General features: G+C 44.0%; 1 protein-coding gene across 3 annotated transcripts in view; it reads left to right on the top strand.

Annotated features, from left to right (window-relative positions):
• CUX2 (cut like homeobox 2) overlaps positions 1–16154 on the top strand; it is a 384154-nt gene that overhangs the window by 360782 nt on the left and 7218 nt on the right. For all 3 annotated transcript variants that reach the window (XM_051972782.1, XM_051972780.1, XM_051972781.1), the window contains 3 exons: positions 108–267; positions 10754–11023; positions 13231–13419. In XM_051972782.1, coding sequence (XP_051828742.1) covers positions 108–267; positions 10754–11023; positions 13231–13419 — 619 coding nt within the window. The remainder of the gene's footprint in view (positions 1–107; positions 268–10753; positions 11024–13230; positions 13420–16154) is intronic.

Consider the following 16154-nt stretch of genomic DNA (forward strand, 5'->3'; position numbering starts at 1 on the left):
GCCCCAGGGGAAACCGTAACATCACCTCCAGCAGGCCTGAAAATGACCCAGGATGGGCCAAGAGAGGAGGGAGAACTTGATCACTGTGACTCCTCCTTGTCCTCCAGGTGCTGGGCTTGTCCCAAGGCAGCGTGAGTGACATGCTGTCCCGGCCCAAGCCATGGAGCAAGCTGACGCAGAAAGGGCGCGAACCGTTTATCCGGATGCAGCTCTGGCTCACAGATCAGTTGGGCCAGGGCATCAACCAGCAGCCCAACCCCACACAAGGTAAGTCCCAAGACTGGTAGGAGCCAGGCAGGAGAGAGCCCAGAGCCTCAGACTCATTACCTCATGGAGTCATAGCCAGAAAATCCACCTAAACCCAACCTTCTCATTTTACAGATGGAGAAACTGAGGCCCAGTAACTTGATTAAGATCACACAGGTGGCAAACAAAATTGGGGGTAGCATTTGAACTCCAGTCGTCCAAATCCCTTCTATTTCCTATTCTTTCAGAAACACAAATAGTTTTCTCTGGAAATGGGTCGTGAATAGAGGAAAATGATCTGGGACTAGGAGAGCAGGACTTGAAGCTAAACATTTGTCACAGAAACTCAGTAGTGAATCTAAGTAGATTCAAAATGAAAAAGACTGCCTTCTCAGGTAGTGAGCAACCCCTTTCTAAGGAGAGAGAAGGGAGAGTCTTTGAACAGAAGTTGAACACCCACTTGTGAGAATTGTTATAGTTTAATTGTTGTTGTTCAGTCATTTTTCAGTCATGTTTGGCTCTTTGTGATCCTGTTTGGGGTCTTCTTGGCAGAGATATTGAAGTGTTTTGCCATTTCCTTCCCTAACTCATTTTTACAGATGGGGAAACTGAGGCAGAGTAAAATGACTTGTCCAGAGAGAGAATGGACAGAACAATAATAATAGCCTACATACAATACTTTAATCTTTGTTCAGCACTCTCCATATTTTCTGTCACTCAGTCCTCACAACATACCTGGGAAGGAGGTGCTGTTATACCTGTTTTATGGATGGGTAAAGTATCTCGCCCAATCTCTCACAGCTAGTAAATGTCTGAGGCAGAGTTTGAACTCAGATCTTTCTGACTCCACGCTAGGCACTCTATGCAGTGGACCACCTAGTTGCTTGAATGAGACAAAATGTGCCCCCCAAAAAAATCAAGCAGAGTTGGAGACAGTCCACCAATCAGGGGGAGAGGAATCAGACAAAGACTCCAAATGAGAGAGTGAAAAAGGACTCTCAGTTCTCCTGGTCCAATACCTCTTTTTTACAAATGAGGAAACTGAGTCCTAGAGGCTCTTAGATTTTGATCGAAACCTTGCAGGTTTTACCTGGCATTCATGAATTTATTTTTAGGTTATATATAAGTGTGTACATATACATATATAATATGTATTTATACATATATAATAATATATTATATGATAATATAATATATCTATATTATGATCACTCTGTTTTGAGTGGAATCCTATGTGTTTTATGCATTTAAAAACATTATCCCAACAGAACTAATGCCAGCATGTGTTTTGCACAACTCTATGGAATTGTTAGGTTTGATGGGATTTTGCCTTCATGATGGGTAGGGGGAAAAAAGAGAATTTGGTCCTAGGGGAGGAAAAGAAGAAAAGGTCTCTATGCTTTTAAAAATAATAATAGGGGCAACTAGGTGGCACAGTGGATAGAGCACCAGCCCTGAAGTTAGAAGGACCAGAGTTCAAATCTAATCTCAAACATTTAACACTTCCTAGCTGTGTGACCTTGGGGAAGTCACTTAATCCCAACTGCCTCAACAGCAAAAATAATAATAATAATAATAAGTTATTCTGAGGAGGGGCCAGTTCATAAGTCTCACCAGATTGCCAGAAAAAAAAAAAAAACCATGATTCTCAAAAGGCTGAGAGCCCTTGCTTTCAAGCCATCAAGTCCAACCTGCCTCGGGGTACCCATAAGGAAACAGGCCCAGCCCAGGACAGGAACCACTCAAAAAATGGGGATTCTAATCCTGAGCTTGGACAATGTAGATACTTCCTTAAGGATCCTATGCATCATTTGCTGGGAGACAGGGGAGAGAGATTGATAAATCAAATCAATACATATTTCATAATAGCTCGTATTTTAATATCTTGTAATTATAATAAAGTTAAAGTTTGAAAAGCACTTTACAAATACTAATTTTATACCCACAACTGTGGGAAGTAGGTATTATTGTTATCCCATTTTACAGAGGAGGAAACTGAGGCTGAGAGAGATTAACTTGCCCAGGGTCAAACACAGGTAGGAAGTCTCTGAGGCGAGGATTTGAACTCGAATCTTCCTGACTCTACCCAGCTGCTCCAGTTATGTCACCTTTACTGACTGCTACCTGTCTCCTCGGTGAAGGGAGTGATATCACAAAGTATAAAACCAGTTCCTGCCCTCAAGGTAGCTATGTTTATAGTGTGATAGAGGAGACAAGTGTAGAATAGTGGATAGAAGGCTTGACTTTGGAGCCAGGAAGAACAGTTCTGGCTGCCTTTTTGTGGCACCATACTGCCCTCTCCAGGAAGACTTGGGTCAAAGAATTATGGAATCCTTGCTGGACAGCTCTCCCGATTCATTCTTCTTCATATCCAATTCAAATCTGCCTTTTTGGCAGGTTAGACCAGTGTCCTCTCCGGGGACAAATGGGATAAACCAAGTCCCTTTTGTGCGTTGCAGTCCCTCAAAATCTGGCCAGTCGTCAACATGTCCCCTCTCCGTCATCTCTTCCCCAGTTGAAGCATCCGCCATTTCCTTGGCATAACAATACTACTTCCCACAGTCGTTGTGGGTATAAAATCAAATAATATCTGTAAAGAGCCTTGAAAACCTTAAATCTAATATAATTACAAGATATTAAAATACGAGCTATTGTGAAATAGGCATTGATTTGATTTATCAATCTCCTCTCCCCTGTCTCCCAGCAAATGATACATAGGATCCTTAAGGAAGAGTCTACATCTACATCCATAAGGCCCATCTATAAGGCAATGATAGGGGGCAGCGATGAGCCCTTGGGACAAATAAAAGGTTCTTCAGATCTGATGCAAATTGGCTTCGTATTTCTGGACATTCTGTGATTAGTATTTTAAAGGACAAATTGGAACTCTCATTTCTATCTAGCCCAAAGCACCGGATGACTTATGTAGGAATGGTCCAGTTGTAGTGCCCGAAACCTTTAACAGGACCTGTTCTTAGTAGTCCATATTTAATATATGTCCATCTCTAAGTCAATGGATACATTTCTCATTCACTCTTCCCTACTGGGCTGGGTCATTTCTTCCCGTCAGAGGCAACATCCACATATGTCTTCCTTTAACTTCCTTTGCTCCCCAAAGACAATCCATCTCCTATTCTCCTCTGTGGGCTCTGGGTTAGCATGTACCTCAGAAGGGGTTCTTGCTTCAGTAGGGAGCGTGTAAGGGAGTGCCCGACCGAGACAGAAGTTAGGTTCAGCTCCCGGCACCCCATCGTAAGAAGGACATCGAGAAGCAGACGGTGCTTCAGAAGGTCATGGAATCCTAAACAATGAGATTGCCCAGTGCAGTCATCTTTGTGGTTCCTGTGGCTCGAGGAGTTTATATTATTTATGTTTATAATATAATTACATTACATATAAATAATTATAAGATAATATAATGTTTATATTATAGTCTAATGGAGGAGACAAGTGTAGAATAGTGGATAGAGGGCTGACTGTAGCCAGGAAGAACACTTCTGGCTGATCCTGAGACATTTAACTTGCCGACGTCCATTCCTCCACCTATAACTCTCTAAGAAAGTTACTGTTGCCCTCCTCACTGAAGGGAGTTTTCACACCCAGAATTCCCTACACGGATAAAATCCCAAGTCTAAACCAAAGAACGGAAGATGATACTTAGACACAAATACCGGCTTGAATTTTATATTTAGCAGTTGTGCATAGGACACAAAGCTGTTGGGAAAGCCAACGGCCCTGGAGGAGAGATGAATTCCCAAAAGTCTTAATAGCCTGGAATGAGGACTGAAGATAATAACATGGAGCCGCTAGGTGGCATCGAAGTGCACAAAACGGTAGACCTGGATCAGGAAGACCTGAGTTCAAATCCAGCCTCTGCGCCTTCCTAGCTGTGAGACCTTGAGCAAGTCACTTATTCTATTTTGCCTCAGTTTCCTCCTCTGTAAAATGAGCTGGAGAAGGAAATGGCAAACTACTCCAGTGTCTCTGCCAAGAGAATCACAAAAGGGATCATGGAAAGGCAGTCGTGGCTGAAATGACTGAACAACAGATATGTATTTCCATAAATAGTAATACAAAAAAGACTCCCCCAAAAAGCCCCTTTCTGAGGATACACTCTAAATTATCAATGTCCTTTGTAAAATGTGGCCCCAGAACAGAACACAGAACTCTACAGCCAGCCCGACACAGAGGACAGTCCTGGGCACTCTGTCTCCCAGAACGAATGCAGTTTAGTTCAGTGTTGCATTAGTTCTCTTGGAGGCATAACAGAGCCGAGTCAGGCTGTTCTTACACTCATGGAAACTGCCCACAGATGTGTTTTAGGTGATCCATCTTGTACTCCCCTCTCTTATACTTGTGAAGGATCAACTTGACAGTATCAAGAAAACCCCAAATGGGGTCACGAAGACTCAGACGTGACTAAACAATAATACCCCCATTTTAATGGGGCTGCTAGGCGGCACAGGTGGCAGGAGGACCTGAGTTCAAATCCAGCCTCAGACACTTTTATTAGCTATGTAATACTGGGCAAGTCACTTCATCCTGTTTGTTTCTTCCTCTGTAAAATGAGAGAAGGAATGGCAAACCTCTCTAGTGTCTCTGCCAAGAAAACCCCAAAGGGGGTTAGGAAGAAGTCATTTCACCCTGTTGGACTCAGTTTCCTCATCTGTAAAATGAGCTAGAGAAGGAGATGACAAGATGTTCCAGAAGCTTTGCCAAGGGGTTTTCACAGACATAACTGAAATGACAACAAAGTGAGGAACAGAACCACAGACACGGCCGTAACCCCGTGTTGATCTTGAAATAAATCCAGAAGTATGAGAGATGCCACAAAGTAATGCATGAGCAATTCCCAGTGAGGAGTACAGAGAAGTGCTTTTGGAATTCAGAATAGGGAGGCAATGTGCGGGAACTGAAAAAGCTTCAGAATCCAGGGCCTGGATTCAAATCCAAGCTCTGATATTTGTTAACTATGTGATTCTAGGCAAATCACTTCTCTGTGTGCCTCAGTTTCTTAATCCATAAAAACCAAAGGAACTAAACCCATTGACTACTAAGCTCTTTTAGCTCAAAACTGAGAATCCTATTCTTTCTCTGAGTTCTGGTTTCCTCATCTGTAAAATGGGGGTAATATTCACAGTCTGCTTCCTAAATTTGATAAAAGTCATGTCAGCCTTAAAGCACCATAGAATCAGAAATTTTATTACTGTTTTGCCTGAATAACTCTAGGTGATTTCAAAGAGATGAAAGGACTCAAAAGGTGGGTAAGGTTTGGGCAGAGAAGATGTGGATAGAGTTTTCAAGCCAGGATTTTCCCACACTATTAGAAATCACCATTCTAGTCTGCTCTCCTTTCTCTTTCTCTTTCTCTCTCTCTCTCTCTCTCTCTCTCTCTCTCTCTGTGTGTGTGTGTGTGTGTGTGTGTGTGTGTGTGTGTTTCTGTCTGTCTGTCTTTCTCTCTTATCTACCTTTCTTTTACTTTCTCCATCTCATTCTCTCGCTCATTCTCACTCTGTCTGTTTCTTTCTCTCTGTCTCTGTGTCTCTCTGTGCATCTATCTCCTTCTCTTACACACTTTCACTCTTTCGCTCTCCCCCTCACTGTCTTTTACTCTTTCTCTATCTTTCTCTCTTATACGCTTTCTCAGTCTCACACTCTCACTCACTCTTGTTAATTGTCTGTCTGTCTTTATTTCTGCCTGTTTCTGTCTTTCTGTCTCTCTATTTCTATGTGTGTGTCTCTTTCCTTCTCTGTCTCTGTTTTTGTCTCTACTCTGTCTGTCTCTGTCTCTCTGCCTTTCTTTCCTTCTCTTTCTGTTTCTTTATCTCTTTTCTTTCTGTTGCTCTCTGTCTGTCTCTCTATCACTCTGTCTCTCTGGCTCTGTCGCTTTTTCTCTGCCTCTTTGTGTGTGTCTGTGTGTGTGTGTCTTTCTTTGTCCTTCTGTATCTATCTCTCTTACACACTCCTCCTCACATTCTCCCATTCACTCAATCACTGTCTCTATGTCCATCTGTCTCTCTTACACACACTCTCACTCACTCCCTTTTATTCTCTGTCTCTGTCTTTCTGTTTCTGTCTCTGTCTCTCTCTGTCTCTCTGTCCCTCTGTCTGTGTGTATGCGTGTGTGTGTCTCTCTCTGTCTCTCTCTTTTACAAAAACACACACATACATGAGATGACCCAAAGCACAAGTATAAATGTCTTAGATAAAAGTATAGGTTGTCACGCGCATGAACTTTGCAGATGAGACAAAGCTAAGAAAGTTAATGTCCTGAATGAACTGGGATTCAAAAAGATATAGACAGGAGGGAACTTTGGGCTGAACCTAAGATGAAATTTAAGGAAGATAAATGTCAAATCTTATATTGAGGTTTAAGAAATCAATTCCTCGCATCCTAAGGAGAATTGTATGTCAAAAGTTTATCTGAAAAGTAGCTAGGAGTTTAAGAGAGCATGATATCACCAGCATTCATAGGATTATAGGATTAATATTGAATGTAGCATTTACTTAGCACTTTAAGGTTTGCAAGACATTTTACAACTACCAATTTATTGGTCTTCTCTCCTCGATACTGAGAGTTACCTTGTTTTATTATTCCTATTTTACAGCCGAGGAAAATGAGGCAGGATTAAGTGACTTGCTCAGGGTCACAGAGCCAGTTAGTTTCTGAAGCTGGATTTGCACCTCCAAGGGCAGCACTTTTTATATTGTATCACATAGCTGGAAGGGACTCTTAGAGGCACTCTTGTTTGACTCCCCTCATTTTACAGATGGAGAAACTGAGCCCTCCAGAGTGAGAGGGATTTGCTCAGAGTCACAAGGTAGCGAGCTGTTGCACCAGAGAATTGGCTTCTGGATTCCCTTGACCTTGACATTTTGTTTGCTAAGAGCAGGTGTCTTCCACCCAGAACAACCTACATTAAGCACAGTGCTCAGGAAGCCCATTGGGACCGAGGGAGTCCCAGACAATGCCCCAAACTGGCAGCAGACCCGTGCAGCTGCAGACCCGGGCCCTGGAGTGCTTGGCTGCATTCCAGATGTGAGGTTCAGCAGAAGGGCCTTCCCCTTAAAGAGCGCTTCACAGCTGGGTGTCCCACAGCTCCCCCCCCTCCCAAGGAGGGGGAAGGATTTCTCCTTCCTTGAAGGCTTTGAAATGAAGATAAATAAATCCCAGCTGCCCAGGGCAGGTCGAAGCAGAAAAATGGGGCACAGGACCCTGATCCTTTCCAGGATTGTGGAATGGATCCCAGAGAATCCTCTACACATTTGTCCCCTGTTGCTAATATTTCTAGATCATTCCATATGACATCACCTCTGGAACCACCCTATCCCACCCCTCCCCAGATGGAGAGCAGAGCCCCCTCTCTGCTCCTTTCTCATCTATCCTGGGACTCCTCTCTCTCCTCATCCTCTGGGTCTCTCTTATTTCAGACCATACCACATCCCCAGAGGGCCAGTGCCCATGGAAATGGAAAGACAGAGATGCAGGGGGGACCCTGTGCCGGATGTGGGGGAGGAGGATGACTATTAACTAAGCATCCAGCTCCTTCCACTTGCCAAGGAACCCTTTGTCACATCTCTTATTTTAATTAACTTGCCTCATTAGAAATGCCCACATTGTGCATAATAAATATTCCAGACACTTCTGTATTTGTCTTCTTGGAATTCTTAAGCAGAAGAGAAAATCTCTCTTAGTCTCATTCAGTCAGTCTGTCTGTCCCTCACTTTTTTTCTTCTTCTTCCTCTCTCTCTCTCTCTCTCTCTCTCTCTCTCTCTCTCTCCTCTCTCTCTCTCTTTCTCTCTCTCTCTCATCTCCTTGCTCTCTATATGTCTGTCTCTTTCCATCTCCCCCTTTCTTTCTCTGTCTCCCCTTTCTTTCTTTTCTCTTTCTTTTCCTTTCTCTCTCCTTTTTTTTTCTGTGTGTGTCTCTCTCTCCCTTTTCACTCTCTGTCTCTCCTTTCTCTCTCCTTCCCCTTCTCTTCTTTCTCCCTGTATCTGTCTGTCTCTTTCCCTCTCTCCCTTTTTCTCTCTTTCTGTCTCCCCTTTCTCTCCATTCTCCATCCCATCTCTGCCTTTCCTTCTCTCCCTTTTCTCCATCCCCCCAATCCCAACCTCACTTTTTCTCCATGTCTCTGTCTCTCTCTCCTATTTTTCCATCCCTCAGACGCGAGCTCTGCCTCTGACCCTCCTCCCCTATCTCTGTCTCTCACTCCCCTTCTCTTCTCTTCTTTTTCTCCCCCACCCTCTTTCTTTTCTCCTCTTCCCCTCAGGTTTTATTAAAGCCATAACATCTCCCAGTTAATCCAAGGCGGCGTCTCCTGTCATGTCCCGGCAGCCTGTCCCATACATCTTCCGCGGCACACTGTGCTGACACTTTCGACTTACTTGCTGGTCCTTTAATTAGTATGTTCTACAAGATAAGGCTGTCCTCCAGATCTCTCCAACGTTTTGTCAAAAATGGTCCTGAAAGTCAGCTCATCAGCCGGGCTGGCGTTCTGCCTGGAATATGGAAATCGCCCTGGTCTTTTTATGTTAATTAGCTGGATTTCTTTCCCCTCTGTGGCTGTCACGCTGTCCTCTCTGGGAGAATTAGTTTGAAAAGCTGCCTTTTGTTTTTTGGTGGAGAAACTTTGACACTCCTCAGCCCACAGATCCACACCCCCCGCCCCCCAAAATGTAGCCAACCGACTCTCATTGCTGGCCATCTGGTGTAAGAGAGCTGGCTTCAGTGTCAAAAGGTCTGAGTTCAAATCTCCCCTGCAGGACATAGTACCTGCATCTCCCTGAGCATATGACTTAACGTCCCTAGGCTTCATCTGTAAAATGAGATGCTCCCTGGGTTCCTTCCATCTCCGTGGCTGTGATCCCATAAATCAACAGCCCCGAGAGGGAGGGCATTGAAGGCCCCCACCCCGGCCCTTCCTGTGTCTCTGTCAGACAAGGCACAGGCAGGAAGAAGCTTCCTGGCTCCCCAGGGGAGAGGGCACCACAGGACCCAAGTGACATCAGCAAGCTTTGGGGGAAAGGGTTACCGAGGCAACAGGATTTCCAGGAGATTTGTCTTTGTGTCTGAAACCAAAGCCTGAGGGGCCTGTGTTCATCAGCCTCGTTTGAGAAAGAACCTCCCAGACATAATCCAGCCCCTAATTCAAGAAAGAGAGGAAGCAAGCCCCAGAAAGGGGCTGGAAGCAGCTTCCGGGACTCTGGGTCACACTGTCATCTCCCACCCAAGGACAAATGGGAATTTAATGAAAGACAGTGTGACATATTGGATGGATTTCAGGACTGGAAGGGAGAGTGACCTGGCTTAGAATCCTACCTAAGACATGGTCTGATAGGACCATGGAAATGGTCCTATCTGTAAAATGGAATACCTATAGCAGCGACCTCACCTTGCAGGCTCCAGTGAGATTGTCACTAATCAAATAGGAAGCTTTTATTAAGCCTCTACTGTGTGAAAAAGCCATCCCCACTCTGCTTCCAGCTCCTGTTATTGGTCTGTCCTCAGTCCTTTGCAATGTGGCTCCTGACCTCTTCACTCCACGGAAACTGCTCTCTTATTGTCAAATACGCTCCTCCTGTGCATCTGGTTCCTTCCCAGCATCCATGCAACACACCCAAACTGGGTGTTTACTGGAGTTCTGTCCTAGGCCGTCTTCTTTCTATACTCTCTGCCTCTCTCTGTCTCTGTCTTCTCTCTCTTTATCTCTGTCTCTCTGTCTTTCTCTTCTTTCTGTGTCTTTGTCTCTTTTTCTCTGTCTCTATCTGTTTCTCTCTTTTTCTTTCTCACTCTCTTTCTGTGTCTGTGTGTGTGTGTCTTGTTTCTTTTTCTCTGTTTCTTTGTCTCTATCTCTCTGTTTGTGTGTCTCTGTGTGTGTGTCTGTTTCTGTGTGTGTCTTGTCTCTTTTTCTCTGTCTGTCTCTCTTTGTCTTTCTATCTGTCTGGGTCTGGGTCTGTTTCCCTGTCTCTCTGTCTGGGTCTGGGTCTCTCTATCTCTGTCTCGCTGTCTGTGTGTGTGTGTGTGTGTGTGTGTGTGTGTGTGTGTGTGTGTGTCTGTGTCTGTGTCTCTCTATCTCTCTCTCTGTCTCTCTATCTCTGTCTCTGTCTGTTTCCCTATCTCTCTGTATCTGTGTCTATCTCTTTGTCTCTCTCTGTCTCTCTTGTCTCTTTTCTCTCTCTCTCTCTCTCTCTCTCTCTCTCTCTCTCTCTCTCTCTCTCTCTCTCTCTCTCTCTCTCTCTCTCTCTGCCTCCACCCACCCCTTTTTCTTCTGTTGACTTTAAGGACCATGGGACTTTTCCACGCAGCTTCCTTCCTCTGTGTGTCCCCATTCCTCCCCTCCATTAGAATGTGAGTTCCTTGAGAGCAGGGTCTGGGTGACTTTGCCATGTGTGTGCCCCAGCACTCGGCTGCGTGCCTGGCACACTGTAAAACTTTGTAAATGCTTCGCTCATTCATTTTCTTCCCTGTTCCTCCCTGTCTCTCGGTCCTGCCTTGTCCCTGGGACAGCGAGTCCAGGAGAAGCTCGATCCACACCATCTCCACCGCCCAGCCCAGGGGAGCCCGAGAAGAGCTCCCAGGAGCCCCTGAGCCTGACCCTGGAGAGCAGCAAGGAAAACCAGCAGCCTGAAGGTCGGTCCAGCTCCTCGCTGAGTGGGAAGATGTATGTCAACAACCAGGCCCCCGGAGGGATTCAGGAGATCGTGGCCATGTCCCCTGAGCTAGACACCTACTCCATCACCAAGAAGGTCAAGGAGGTGCTGACGGACAATAACCTAGGTATGGGGGAGGAGGGGACAGCCCGAGCTAATCTAAAGGGCTCTGAAGCTCCCTGACCTTAGGGTGTACCTCTGACCCAGCTCCTACCCTTCAGGATGCATCCCCTAGGGTCCCAAGCCCTCGCACCACAGCCCCCCAAGCTGTGAAGGCCAAGGATCCCCCCATGAAATCTTTCCCCTTTACAGATAAGGAAACTGGGAGCCAGAGTCTTATGTGACATGTAGAATTGGGGGAGGAAGAACAGAGCTCTTAACTGACATACAGAATTGAGGGGGGGAATATATATTGTATATCTGTGTCCATGCAGATGTGTGTGTGATAAATGTATTATTGTGTATGTGTATATGAATATATGTACATATATGTGGTGTGTTTATTTGTGTGCCTGCTTGTATCGTATTCTATGTGTGTTTTTATGTATATTGTTATGTGTATTATGTGCTGATCTGTATGTGTATTATGTATGTGTGTCTGCATGTGTGTGTATTATATACTTAGGTGTGTATTGCATATGTATGTAAGTATTGTGTATTATATTGAAAGATTACATGCAAATCACATGTGTATTATGTATGTGTGCCTGTGTAGATGTGTATTGTGTGTTACATGTAAGTATTGTGTCTTGTGTGTGTGGTTTGCATGTGTAGAGTGTGTATCTGTATGTGTGTGTGTTGTGTGATTAAATGTATATTGCATATATAAGTATTATGTAGTACATGTATGTGATTTGCATGTGTAGTGTGTGCATGTGTGTGGTGCTTGTGTGTTGTGTGTGCATATAAGTATTGTGTATTACATGTGTGTGGTTTGCCCGTGTATTATGTGTGTATGTACATCGTGTGTTGTGTAATAAGGATATTGCTGTACATGTATGACTGTATGTGTGCACCTTGTGTGTGTGATGTGTGCACATATTATGTGTATGTGCATGTTTTGTGTCTGCCAGTGTACCTGTGTGTATATGTGGGGGATGTATTCTATGTTTACGTATCACATTGTATAAATATATATGCCTTGCATGTTGCATATAAATGTAGCATGTGCCTTGTGTATTATGTGATGAGTGTGTTTGTCTGTATTACACGTACGTATCGTGTGCACCTATATAGGTGTGTTTTGTGTGTGTTTATGTGTCTGCCTCTATATAAACCATGTGGATATTATATGTGTGTGTTACATGTGTGCGTATTGTGTGTGATGGTGTATGTTTATTGTGTGTGTATTACATGTGTGTTTTTAGGGCAGCGAGGTGGTTGGAATCAGCAAAACCAGGGTTCAAAGTCTCTTCACCCTGTTTGCCTCAATTTCCTTATCTGTAAAATGAGCTGAAAGAGTAAAAAAACCACTCCAATGTTTTGCCAAGATGACTCCAAATGGGGTCACTGAGAGTGGGGCTCCACTGAAAAATGACTGAAGAGCTGTGTATTTGCATATGTTACTACTTCTCTGTATTTGTATTGTATGCGATACATTGTGTATGTGCATGTGTTGCACAAGTGTATTCCCTGTGTGTGCATTGTAGGTGTGTGAATGTACATGTGACACTGAACCTGGCACATTTAAGCACGTGATGCTTTTCTCCTTGACTTAGAGGATCCCAGCTCTCAGCCCAGCCTCAGACACCATGTGGTCCAGCCTTTGACAATAACTGAGGTTTAAAGTCACACAGAGAGTAAATGGGAGGAGCAGAATTTGAACCCAGTCCCCTGACCCCAAACCCATGCTGCCTGTTGATTGATTGAGTCCCAGCTCTGACCCTTGTTAGAGCAAAGCTGAGGAAAGTAGCTGTGTAACTGAGCTTCCCGGGTGCCAATCGTGGCTCCAGCTGAGCTCTGTGAGGCTGGGACAGTCATTGTCTGCCCTACAGGAGAGTAACGTTTAACAAAAGCAAAGGGAAAGGGGGAGCTTTAAAGCCCTTAGAGAGTTAATTTGTTTGTCTGTTCATTTGTTTATTTGCTTGTTTATTTGTAAAAGATTTATAAATTTACAAAAAGATTTACAAAAAGTCATCATTAAATTAATACTCATTAGCATCCCCTCTGCCCAGTAGAGTAGTCGGGCTTATATTGGACCAAACCTGCCATTATTAATTCTGGAGATGAGGGTGGAAGCCTTCGGGGTGCCCTGAAATAGGCACATCTCCCCTTTGCCAAAGGACTTCTAAGTCCCCTGCAGGCTCTTGATGGAGTCCTCCTTCCCACCCCTAGGTCAGCGGCTCTTTGGGGAGAGCATTCTGGGCTTGACACAGGGCTCCGTGTCGGACCTCCTGTCTCGCCCCAAACCGTGGCACAAGCTAAGCCTGAAGGGCAGGGAGCCCTTCGTGCGGATGCAGCTGTGGCTGAATGACCCCCACAATGTGGAGAAGCTCCGGGACATGAAGAAGATGGAAAAGAAAGGTGAGACCCAGTTAGCAGAACGGGAAAAAAAGACGCGGAAGCCAAAATTATCTTCTCTGGGCTTTAGTTTCCTCCGAGAATCAAATCAAATCAGTAGACCTAGGTTCCCACAATAATAATAACTGATGTCAATAATAATAATATAGAAATAGGCTGTATTGTTCTGTTTCACAAATATTCCCCTTACTACCGAGAACCCCAAACAGGATCTGAGTTCGAATCAGTGCTCTTCCACATGCTTCCTGTGTGACCCTGGACAAAGCATTTCAGCTCTCCAGACCTTGGCTTCTTGCTCTGTAAAATGAGGGGATCTGGAATAGATGATCCTTTCTGATCCCAGAGCTATGACCCAAAAAACCTGGCAAGGCAGGGAAGCGGGGAGTATTCAGGTTGAAAAGGGAATGTACTAGACTTAAGATTCCAGTGATAATAGGGAATCCCCAGGCAACAGGTCCCCTCTATTAATGCAAATTGTTATTTGCTCTGTAATTTATAGTCTAGAGAGATGTCTGAGACTACTAAGGAGTTAAGTGCTTTGCACAGGAACACATCTCCAGCATGGGTCAGAAATGAGACTTGAACTTGCCTTCCTGACTCTGAGGATAACTTTATGTTCATTATGTCAAGCTTTTTATCATTATTATTATTATTATTTCAGTATTTCAGAGAGTAGCAATGGGGCCTTTCTCGGCACTCCCTACACCGACAGAATTCACAACCCATCCAGAGCTTGCCAGCATTATTATTACTTTTGTTAGTTCAGTATTTCAGATAGGAGCAATGGGGCCATTCTCTGCACTCCCTACACCAACAGAGTTCCCAACCCATCCAGACCTTGCCAGCATTATTATTACTTTTGTTAGTTCAGTATTTCAGATAGGAGCAATGGGGCCATTTCCTGCACTCCCTACACCGACAGAGTTCACAATCTATCCAGACCTTCCCAGCATTATTATTACTTTTGTTAGTTCAGTATTTCATATAGGAGCAATGGGGCTATTCCCTGCACTCTCTACATCAACACAGTTCCCAACCCATCCAGACCTTGCCACCATTATTATTATTGTTGTTATTTCAGTATTTCAGTGATTCTGTGATCATAGCAATGGGGCCATTCCCTGCACTCCCTACACCGACAGAGTTCACAAGCCATCCAGACCTTCCCAGCATTATTATTATTATTATTATTATTATTATTATTATTATTATTATTATTATTCAGTGTTTCAGATAGGAGCAATGGGGCCATTTCCTACACTCCCTACACCACGGAGTTCACAACCCATCCAGACCTTCTAAGCATTATTATTATTGTTGTTGTTATTGTTATTTCAGTATTTCAGTGACTCTGTGATCATAACAATGGGGCCATTCTCTGCACTCCCTACACCACAGAGTTCACAATCCATCCAGACCTTCCCAGCATTATTATTATTTTTGTTAGTTCAGTATTTCAGATAGGAGCAACGGGGCCATTCCCTGTACTCTCTACATCAACACAGTTCCCAACCCATCTGGACCTTCCCAGCCTTATGATTATTGTTATTTCAGTATTTCAGTGACTCTGTGATCATAACAATGGGGCCATTCCCTACACTCCCTACACCATGGAGTTCACAACCCATCCAGACCTTCTAAGCATTATTATTGTTGTTGTTGTTATTGTTATTTCAGTATTTCAGATAGGAGCAACGGGGCCATTCCCTGCACTCTCTACATCAACACAATTCCCAACCCATCCGGACCTTCCCAGCCTTATGATTATTGTTATTTCAGTATTTCAGTGACTCTGTGATCGTAGCAATGGGACCACTCTCTGTATTTGTTACACCAACACAGCTCACAGCCCATCCAGATCTTCCTAGCATTATCATTAGTATTATTTCAGTATTTCGGTGATTCTGTGATAGTAGCAATGGGGCCGCTCCATACACTGACACAGCTAACAGTACATCCAGTATGGTCCTTGTTTCCATCCTTCTATCAATTTTTCCACCTGACATACTGGAATTCACCCCCCCAAGCCAGGGTTTCTTCATTTTCTTTATATCATGAACCCCTCTTGGAGTCCTATGAATAGTCCCTTCTTAGAAGAATAACTTGTCCTCATTTTAATGGATGTAAGAAATTCAGCAAGAGGTAAATGAAAATAAAGATGTAATTTTGTTCTCCATCCAAGTTCACAGACCTCCTGAAATCTAGAGAACCCTAGGTTAATGGACCCTGCTCTCTAGATCTTTTCATATTCAAAGGGTTCCAAGATAGAAGGAAGGAGTATTTCACATCAGCTGGACCTCACCTACACTTCATGACAGTTCCCTTAATTATCCTTCCCTTTCCAGGTGTTTATTCTCATGATAATTACCTTTGGAAAGGCAGAGTGGCACAGTGAAGAGAAAGCCAGTCTTGGGGCACTTTCTAGCCTACTTCTAGTCTTGCTTCTGACCCCTTCTATCTGGGCAAGTCACAGAACTTTCTCCATGGCCCAAACAACTCTCTAAGGAGATAAGGTGAAGAGCAGCTACTGATTTATATAGTTAGAGGAAGTTTGCTCATGGGAAGATCCCAATGCAGATAAAATCACATCTTGTCTGAAACAGAGAATGGAAGAGGGATGGATGGATGGATTATGGATAAATAGATGATTGGATAGAGAAATGATAGATGTATTGATTATTGATGGATAGAAAGATGATTGAATAGAGAGAGAAACATTGATGGATTATGGATAGAAT

The sequence above is a fragment of the Antechinus flavipes genome, chromosome 1, assembly GCF_016432865.1.
Source record: "Antechinus flavipes isolate AdamAnt ecotype Samford, QLD, Australia chromosome 1, AdamAnt_v2, whole genome shotgun sequence".
NCBI lineage: Eukaryota > Metazoa > Chordata > Mammalia > Dasyuromorphia > Dasyuridae > Antechinus > Antechinus flavipes.